At 29.9% G+C, this 10,382-nt stretch overlaps 1 protein-coding gene across 3 annotated transcripts in view; it reads right to left on the bottom strand.

The window, feature by feature from the left end:
* LOC106462672 (girdin-like) overlaps window positions 1–10,382 on the bottom strand; it is an 80,120-nt gene that overhangs the window by 29,628 nt on the left and 40,110 nt on the right. For all 3 annotated transcript variants that reach the window (XM_022390000.1, XM_022390001.1, XM_013922617.2), the window contains 6 exons: window positions 8,854–8,985; window positions 6,518–6,648; window positions 6,173–6,254; window positions 5,495–5,566; window positions 3,835–3,921; window positions 2,342–2,488 (listed from right to left, as the gene is read on the bottom strand). In XM_022390000.1, coding sequence (XP_022245708.1) covers window positions 2,342–2,488; window positions 3,835–3,921; window positions 5,495–5,566; window positions 6,173–6,254; window positions 6,518–6,648; window positions 8,854–8,985 — 651 coding nt within the window. The remainder of the gene's footprint in view (window positions 1–2,341; window positions 2,489–3,834; window positions 3,922–5,494; window positions 5,567–6,172; window positions 6,255–6,517; window positions 6,649–8,853; window positions 8,986–10,382) is intronic.

The following is a 10,382-nucleotide window of genomic DNA, read 5'->3' as shown; positions in this document are numbered from 1 at the left end:
TACAAGTTGTTCAGGTTTTTTATCTAAAAAAAGACGACATTAATTTCTTGACGACCTAATACATTCACATTCAGTTACTGTGAACAAAATGTTCAAAAAGTCTGAATAAAGTGCAATGAGGGTACAGAAATTTCTTATAGACACTGTTTCTTTAGTACAGTTTAAAGTATAAGATGGCAATATGTTACAGATTTCAGCTGTGAGCACCTTCTAGCAACAATGTACAAAACAAATAATGGAAATAAACGTTAATCTTAACTATGCAACAATAAAAACAGACAGTTACTGGTGTGGTAGCTCTTAGAAAGAGGTTAAGAAATTTGGCATTAGTTTTCAGTGTGAAAGACCATATTTAAAGGGTTAGTTTTGATGATCCAATGAAAAGATAAAATTTTACTGTTTAGTAAAATTCTCCATCTGTTAATGAAATCTTGAGAGGAGAGAAGCAACTTCAATGTAATAACTTATTTTTTTTTTCAGATTATTAATGACAAACATTATATATTAACCCTATCGGCCTGGGTACCCTTTACTGTGCATGACACAAGGTTTTAGTGTCTTACATTCAAAATTTTATTAAACTACTTTTTGTTTATGTTATACCAATTAGAATAGGCTAAAATCTTAGCTAATAATCCACATTTTAATAGTTTGTTTTTAATTATGCACAAAGCTACACAAGGGCTATCTGTGCTCTGCCCACCACGGGTATCGAAACCCGGTTTCTAGCGTTGTAAGTCCGCAGACACACTGCTGTGCCACTGGGGGGCTTTTTTTTTTTAATAGTATACAAGTTTTAAGTTCTTAATTCCAAAAGGAAATATCTAAATAAATCCTGAATTTCCACTAGTGTAACACACGACACATTTGGTCTTAGCATATCATCATCTCTATTTTATTCATCACCCCTCAAAAATGTACGAAATTAAACGTAAAATGCTCTCTATAAAATCAATATTGCTCAAACAGACCATAATTTTTGTAGCCCTCATGCAACATCCTCTCTTTCACAATTCATTGATAGTTCTCTCTTAAGTTTCATTATATATTACCTATAACCAATAGGAAGTAAAGGTTTTCATCTACCAAATGGCGTATTGTATAACATTGTGTTCTGAACAGATAATTGTCAATTTCACTCGGAGTAGCAACATCATTCCCGTGGGAAAGTTAACGACTAGCTTGCATGAATTTGTAATGGCTCTTGTCGCATAGTTAGAAAGCCAGGAAAATCTTTAGAAGTAAGTGAATTTGTCTACTTTTTGCATGTTATTAGTCTATATTCTTTGGTGTATTATTTAATTAAATAAAAATTGTTAAGTGCTTTACTGTAATCACTAAAAAAAAAATCAGGCTTAACTCTCCTCGACAATTGAGAGCAAGAAAAAAGAAAATTGGGTAAGTACTTTATTTCTTGTTTTTCATATTTATTCTTTATTTATTATTATAAAAGTAACTAAAATTAAAAGTACGGATCTTTTTAAGTTATTTAAGACTAGAATAGGTAAAATAAGTAATAATAATAATAATATAATTAAAATTGTTCACGAAGCACCCACACGAGCTGCACGTTCCCAGAGTGATTTACAACTTATAATGGTGCGAATAGTAGTTAGACATGGTTCAAATAGCAATAAAACAATAATATTTAATTATAAATAGATGTATAATGTTACGAACTTAGAGCTACTTAGGATAAACGAATGTAGTTTCATGTTACAATTTGAACTCATCCAAGAAAGAAAAGAAGGTTAATTTAGGTTTATTTAGATTTTTTCTTGGTGGTTTCAAGGTGGGTCGAATTGAGATTAGGGTTGAGAAAATAACAGATAAACTATAAAGTTTTAATGAAAAAAACGTTTGAAATGCATTTAGGAAGTTTTAGGGATTACACAAAGGAAATTTGAGATTTTTGAGATGACGAAAAGTATTTTTAATTTTAACATGAAAAATACTTTGCACACGGACTATTCAAAACAAATACTCAATATATTCATGAACAAAACTTTATTTTATTTTATTAAAAGTACTTCACTAAAAAACATGACTTTTTGTATGTGAAAGACTTGTAATATGAAAAATTGCCAAATTTCATGAAGATATACCCAATATATAGAGAGTTATAAGTAATAAATTTGTCAACTTTAAACGAGTACAAAAGGTCACGTGACTCGGTCAAATTGACCGACCCCGTGTCGGAAGAGTTAAGTATACAATCTTTCCTGTGAACATTTTGAGTACATTATTTGATGTATAACTGTCATGTAAGAATCAACAATGATTTCCTACAGATATTGTTTCAGATGCTTTCATTCTGTCCAAATTAATAATAAATGTCTACCTCACAAAGTTCATCAATACGTGCAAGATATTTCAAGACATCACTCTCAAGTTCTACAACTCTCTCTGCCCTCTTTCTGCTGGTGTCTAGTTGTTCTTCCAACAAGTCTTTTGTGTCATGTAGAATTCTGTTATCTTCCCGAAGCTCCTACACAGAAAAATATCAGTTCATCTAAACAAAGGTTTATTAACTTAATATTGATCATTTGAAGGTAACTCCACTGTTAATTGACTTACAATACTTCAGTAATTACTCACAGAAAATATGTATTTCTTTTTTCACTCAAGACATTTTTTTATTTACCAAAACCATTCAGTACTTTAACAATTGATTAATAAAAATACCATATGAAATTACATTAGTTTTTCTTTCATTTATACTTTTCTCATAAGACTAACAAATTCTTTATATTTTTAAGTCAATCAATACAGAAAAAGATTATTTGTTACAAATTAGGTTACATTACATGAAGTCCCATTCATTAATGTTCACATATTGTTTTGTTCTCAGAGTTTTAAGTTGGCAACTTATTACTTTTGTGACAAATCTGTAAACTTATCATATGAAAAATTTAAATTTTAAATGGGCCAAAAAACACTAAGGAAAACTGAATGGTACATAAAACAGTTTTCAGACTCTTCTAGAAAAAATTCAAACAAAAGCTGCATGCAATCGATCTTAGTTAACGTAATCAAGAAATATACCAGTCTCACTTAAAACAGTCTACAATTTTCTTTCACAAAGAAAGTAGAACTAAAAATTTGAAACATTAACTGGTAACCAAAGGAATATAGTTACAGAAAGGAGTTGCCTTACTTGGGCAAAAATAAAAGAAGTTCTACTGTCAAAGTTATACAAAAATCAAGCACGAATAATACATCATTTACTGCTCAAAGATTAACTGACAATAACATTCTAATTCCATATTTAAAAAAAAAGAAAAAAGATGGTCACATATGTCTCATCCAATATCAACAATGTGGTTAACACAATATATTCTGGTTTAAAAAGAATAATAATGAAACAGCAAGTGGATCTGCAGTGGGGTAGTATGATGAGTAAAGATATCATCAATATATACGCACATAGAAATCTAAATTTAAATTTGGAAATTATGCTCCACAAAGCCTAAAACTTACAACATTCTTGATCTACATCTACATAAAAATCTATCAGACAAATTTTGAATATACCAAATAATTCAATCTACTTAAACACTAATGTTTATAGAACACAGCAAAAGAGAGGTGAGAAACTTAGTGGGACTATCATCAAACGAAAAATTAACAGATAAAAAATTCAGAATGTTGTTAGGTTAGACTGAATAATGTAATGCAACTTTGTTTTCATAGAAATGCTTATTTCATTGTCTAAGTCTAAATAAGCAGTAAATAGTTGAATTTGAGTCACTTTCAAAAGTGTTTAACCTCAGCAAGAAGATAAAAAAATGTCAAACTATAACCACCCATGTTAAAAAAAAAGTCAATACGTACCTCAACTCTCGACTTATAAAACTCCAGTTCTGTGATTTTGTCACGATATCTCTGGACCTCATTTTCAAGCTGGTCTAATTTCTGCGTCTGAAAAAAAATAACATCTTTGAGTGTGTAAAGCTTACTTTAGAAAATACATTATTCCCAATAGCACAATATTCTGGTGGAAATACTGACATTTTTAACTTTTCAACATGTATATAAAACAGTACATTATTAAAACACATAGTCTTGGAGAGAACAATAATCAGTTGTATTTTAATTAAAAATAAAAATACCAAAATTTTTATTTAATTGATAATAAACAAAAAACATTAAATATTGTAACTCTTTTATCCTTAACCATCTGATTATGGGCACCCCTGTACTGTGCATGGGATTTTACTTTATTACATTCAAAATATAATTAAGCACTCTTACTATCAATTTATACCAATGAAAATTTACATTAGAGTTCAAAGTTATATAAGTTTTAATTCCTTTATTTCAAAAGAAACCTTAAAGAAAAACTCTTAAACTTTAGTTTGAAGCACAACTTCACATATTTTTAAATTATGGACTTTATTACTTGAAAACGACTTAACTATAATAAACCTTCCATATATAGAAAGAATCTAGGTTAATTGCTCTGTTTACACATTCTTCTTTCAAGCTCCTTAGGAGACGTTGGGAGAAAAAGAGAAATAAATTTCTTGGAATTCTTGACACGTCCACTTTCTACACACACAGTTGCAATTTCTCAACCAATTATACTTAGTTGAACTAGATGTTTGTAACCAACAGAAAGATCACATTTTACAATATTATCTTCCAACAGTTAATTTAAAATTGCCATAAAGCATTCCATAGAGAACTTATCAAATGCTAACACTTTAAGCATAGTTTCTCACCCATAAATGTGTTTGTTAGGTAGACAGTTAAATTGTATTTAGGTTTTGCTTTTATATTTTAGTTAATTATGAGTTACTATGTCTAAAATGCATATTAGAAAGGTTAAATCATTTTTAAAATATAAGCTAAAGTGCCTCAGTTTGTCAGGCTTAGTGTAGTAGGCAAATGTCCCAACATTCTGACAAAAGCTAAAATGTCACTACCATGGACACCCAAAGAATGCCTGTTGACATGTGTAACGATAAATAATAATGCTAAAGGATGGGAAAGCAAAATAAAACATCAAAAATAAACTATATGTGAAAGAAGTAAAAACTTACAATTAAGAAAATAACCAAAAGAAATTATTCAGGATTATTTAACAAAAAAATTAAAATGTACATTTTTTGTCTATTTCTAATTTTAAACATTTCATAGCACAATACATTGATGATAATGCTCAAAATAACCAGAGTCTGAATGCAAATAACTAGAACACAAAAATAGCAAATCTTTAATTAAAATACTTAATTAAAACAATCTCATTCTTTGTGTACAAAATACTTGTAATCTTTAACAAAATCTTGTTGAACTGTGCATCATTCTCCATAGGAGAAACACGCCAAATGGTTTCAAACCAAAACCATAGAGTTAATAACAACATTAAATAATAGCTATTATATTGAAAAACAACAACAAAAAATTAAATGTGTGAGAGTTGTATCATTTTTTCTTCTAATAAAATTTTTATTTGTGCTGTTACATGTTTGAAAGTTCGACATAAACTTACCTTTTCTTTCAGAATATCAATTTCATCTTTGTAAGCCTTGGCCGCTCTGGCACTTTGTAGTAGTTCCCCATTCTGCAAATCATACAATAAATAGGAACAAAATGAATCACTTAAAACCTTTACAGGTTACTAAAACTGCACAGCTAGGCTACTTACATGTCAGCTTAGATGATGGGTGAATTACAGTACTGAATAACTAGGCTGCCATACAGGCCAACCCAGACTTTTTGAGTTACCGTACTGAATTACTAGGTTGCCGTATATGTTAGCCCAGATATTCAGGAAGTCACAGTACTGAATAACTACACTGTCGTACATATCAGTTCAGTCATTGAGTGAGTTAGAATACTGAATAATTAGACTGCAGTACATTTCAGCCCAGATGTTGAATGAGTTACATTACTAAATAACTAGTACATGTCAAGCCAAGATGTTGAGTAAGTGCTGCTGTTTATATCAGCCCAGCTTTTGGGTGACTTACTATTTTAAGAAAATATAATTGTAAGACAAAGGTAGGTAGGTTATTATAAAAGAGCTGTAAACTTCAACCCATAATTGCACAACATAGCTAGTGACAGTTCCTTTATATCAAGTCTATTTTTCTTCAATGTGTAATTACAAATAAAAACTAGCTTAGTTTAAATCAGGAAAATGACAAACTAGATGCTAGTTCACTACCTCATGTTTTGCTTTCTCTAAAACTTCTTTAGTTTCTTGCAAGTCTTCCTTCAGTTCATTGACACATTCAGTCTTCTCCACACTGCAAAATTAAATACAATTATCACATCAGCCAAACTCGTGTCTGTTGTAAAAAAAAAAGACCATCTGACTACTACTACTTCATAAAAATCACAAGAAAACTAAATGGTATAACTCTCTTGGAATTTCTATTTGTAGCCTCAGCCAAAATCAACATTTAGTCTAAAAGTCAGTGATGTATAAATCATCAATGACAAAATAATGAGGAAACCACAACAGAACTTAAAATTAAACAAGTCTACACTTCTGTTTTAAAAGTCATACCATTCTTGTTGAAGTTTCCTTAGACGAGATTTGATTTCTGCTAATTCAACTACAAGATGAGATTTTTCGGACTTGATGACAGATGCGCTGTTAATATGAGCCTCTTGTTCCAGGACTAGATTAATAACCCTCTAGAAGATATTAGGAATTATTACTTGTTAACTTTCTGGATTCTGGTGAGTCAAAGTGCACATTTCACAACCTGTTTACAGAGTTACATTCAAAATTCAATTAAAAAACTTTATTATCAATGTATGTCAATAAAATTGGCATCAAGATGTAGTTCGTAATTCAAATTTCAATATACGTTATATTTTTTAATTTCAAAATGAAATATTTAAATAAACTCTTATTATTCACTTCTTTGTATCATATGACTTCTTTGCTTTGATTTGCCCATTTTAGATTTCTTTCTACTCTTTTATAATCTTTTGAGTGTACCACCAATTACACACTTATATTACAGATATTTGTGTATGGAAACAAATTATGATAATATAATGCTTATAAGTCCTTGTTTATCAATTTACTACCATAGATATTTCTAAGTCATAACATAAATTTATAGTCTCCAACCTTCATGCTTTACAAGCAAGCCAAACCGATACTCCTCCTATCTTATCCTGACTTTCAAAAAATGACACTTGCTACTGGATTATTCATGAAGTCGATTGTTCTTTACAAGATTCCTTACAAGGCTAGTTAGTTTAGTCACCGGGTTTGGAAATTAGCCTCAGTTTCATTACTTGCCTTTGTGATGCTTGACTCAATTAGCTAACAGATATTTTTTACTTGTTTATTTCTTAGTTAAAAAAGACAAGTTAAATTATAGCAGTTTTAGAACATTCTATTCTTTGTGAGTGATAATGTTTTGAGATCTATATTGCATATTTAAAATAAAATTAATTATATTTTGTACCAACAACAACATTACAATAAAAAAAGTAGACCCACAGTGTTCCATCAAGCAACACCAAAAAAGCAAGAGTCCAGACATAAGTACTAAATTTCTTGTTTTCGTGTATCGTTTTATATTTATTGTCATAAAATAAAATGTGGAAACTAGAAATCTATAAAGTTAGATAAGAAAACTTTTATCAGAAATATGTATTATATATTATATTATATTATATATTAGCACAAGCACATAAAACTGCATGATTGTAATTTGATTGTGGTGTGTATGTAACTCGATCATTTATTTACACATAGCTGTTTGGTTATCATAAATGGCTTTCAGTGTAGTCTGAGAGAATCTAAACGCAACTGTAAAGCAATAAAAACTAAATAAACCCAGCTGGAAAAGTCTATTAACTTTGACTTTAACAATAAATAGTAATTGTATGTTTAAATATGCAGTCATTTTAGAAAGAAAAAAATGGTAATTTTGATTTATTTCACATTTTCCAACTTTTCATTTTACCCTACATTGCTAATTTTGCTACAGTTAGTGTTAGGGTAGAGAAACTAAGATTAGATATAAAGTTTTACTGAAAAAACAACCTTTGATATTCATTTAAGAGTTTCTAGAGTTTATGCAAATAAAATATGAAAAGTAGTATTTTTATTCTTAGCAGTAAAATCATTCAGATCGATTCAGAAAGAGCTCTATACGTTCATAGACAAATCTTTAGTAAAAACACCTCATTAAAGACTCTAATTTTTGAGTACAAGAAACTTATAATGGTTACTATAGGCTTGCTAAATTTTGTGAAGATACACTAAGTACATTCAGTTACAGGAAATAAAGTTTCATGGTCACAAGTTTGGTAAAAATGGCCAATCCACTACCTGTAGATTTAACATGAGCCTCTTGTTACATGACTAGATTAATATCTCTCCAGAAGGCTATGGAGGTATTACTAACTATAAAATTATTAATAAAAAAAATACACAGTTTCTACCATAGCACAAACAATGTCCTTTTTACCATATATATATATATATATATATATACACACACACTCAGATTAAACACATTTCTTAAATCAATGAAAAAGTTCATTTTTAAAAAGTTTTTAAAAGTTAAATCTGTTAAAATTGACAGTTTGATATTAAACCATTAATACCGAAGTATATATATTACAAGAAAAATCTTTACTTCTACTACATGGGACTTCTGTAACAGACACGTTTAGTTAAAATTACTTAACCCTAATATTTATAGTTTTCAAATCAATCAAATTTAATAACTAAAAAGTTACACTGTAATTTTTGCATTGATCCATGTTTGCTGTCACAAATATTTAATCTAACTATAGACTCATGAAGGATGTTTACTTTTAAGTTTAATTCTAATATAATGCACAATAATTTGAACAACATATCAAACATACTTGTAGTAACTCGTCTCGTTCCTTTGTTAGCCTCTGAATATGTTGCTCAAGCAAAAATAAAACCTGTTCATCCCCAGAACTTTTATCCAAGTCACTATCCAGTGTCCAGACTGCCTCAGGATTGTCAGTAACCTAATTTATATAAATAAAAACCTTTATGACTTTGAGAAGCAGGGTACTAGTTCCTCTGTGAAAACAAACTAATATAATGTGCATTAGAAACAAATGTTATTGTACAATTATATGTTTCCATATATATATATATATATATATATATATATATTTACAGAACCTTGTAAATTAGTTCTGTGGTTTTTATTTCAAGAATTTGAAATTTTCATGTTCCGAGTTTTTCATGCAGGTACATATTGGTAAATAATGGATGATTTTGTTTTCTGAAAACTTCATCCAGTACAGCTAATATGTTCTCACTATAAAAATGGCAAAAACTAAGAGAGTTAACACCCTTTGACAGAATCACAGTCAAAGTACCAAGTACTGTGAATACAAACTGCACAGATACAAGGAAATCTAGTCAGATAAGGAAGAGTAAGAAATGTTAAACATCTAAAAATCAATCCTCTGAAAAATTAAAGAAAAACTGCAAAAAAAGAAGAAAAAAACATGGTTGACAACAATGTTGCAAAAATGTGACCTCTGGGGAAGAATAGCAGCAAGATAGACCTTGCTCCACAAAGAAACTATCTTTGACAAACAACGTGTATCCTTTGGAGCAGATGAGTAAAAGTATGAACTGTCTGGTTCCAACCAACATCTATATGTTCACCAGAGCCAATGAGAGTTTGCAAGAGTGTACTGTGCAAATAAACATGTAGGAAATTCTGTAAAAATTTGGGGAGCAACACCTATAAATGGTGATGCCAAACTTACAAAATCGATGGGATTATGAAACAGCATAAAAACCTTTCATAGGTTGTTTAGGCAGAGTATTCATAATGAATCTAAGTTTCAAATAAACAGCAACTACCTGTTGTAAAAACCTACAAATGTTGAGGACGACGTTTCGAAAGTCTTCCGTCTGAAGACTAAAGGCAGAAGACTTTTGAAACATCATCCTCTACATTTGTAGATTTCTACAACAGGCAGTTGCTGTCCATTTGAAACTTAGATTCAGCATAAAAACCACTGTATATCAGTCCAACATGTTATACCCCCTGTAGAGAAGGTGATTGGTCAAGATTTCATAGTTCAAACAGATAATGATCACAAATACACTTCCAATGAATGTTGATTTTACAAGGTAAAGAAAAAAAATATAAGGAGATATCCACCGAATGAAATGACCACCACAAGGCCTAGACCTTAACTCTGAGATTTGCTGGATTATGTGTCTCACAAGTAGAATGTCCATTGACACAGCTTCAAGAACACTGGAACCAAACAACACAAGAGCAAATACAAAAACACAAAGATACCCAAGGTGGAACATTAATTATTACCATGTTTGTAATTATTTCCTATAAGATTAAATTTCAATACTTAAAAGTTGATTTCTATAGCAAATCGAG

This window comes from Limulus polyphemus, unplaced genomic scaffold (genome assembly GCF_000517525.1).
Source record: "Limulus polyphemus unplaced genomic scaffold, Limulus_polyphemus-2.1.2 Scaffold1222, whole genome shotgun sequence".
Taxonomy (NCBI): Eukaryota; Metazoa; Arthropoda; class Merostomata; order Xiphosura; family Limulidae; genus Limulus; species Limulus polyphemus.
The sequence above is the reverse complement of the archived record's forward strand: the minus strand, read 5'-3'. Positions and strand labels throughout refer to the sequence as shown.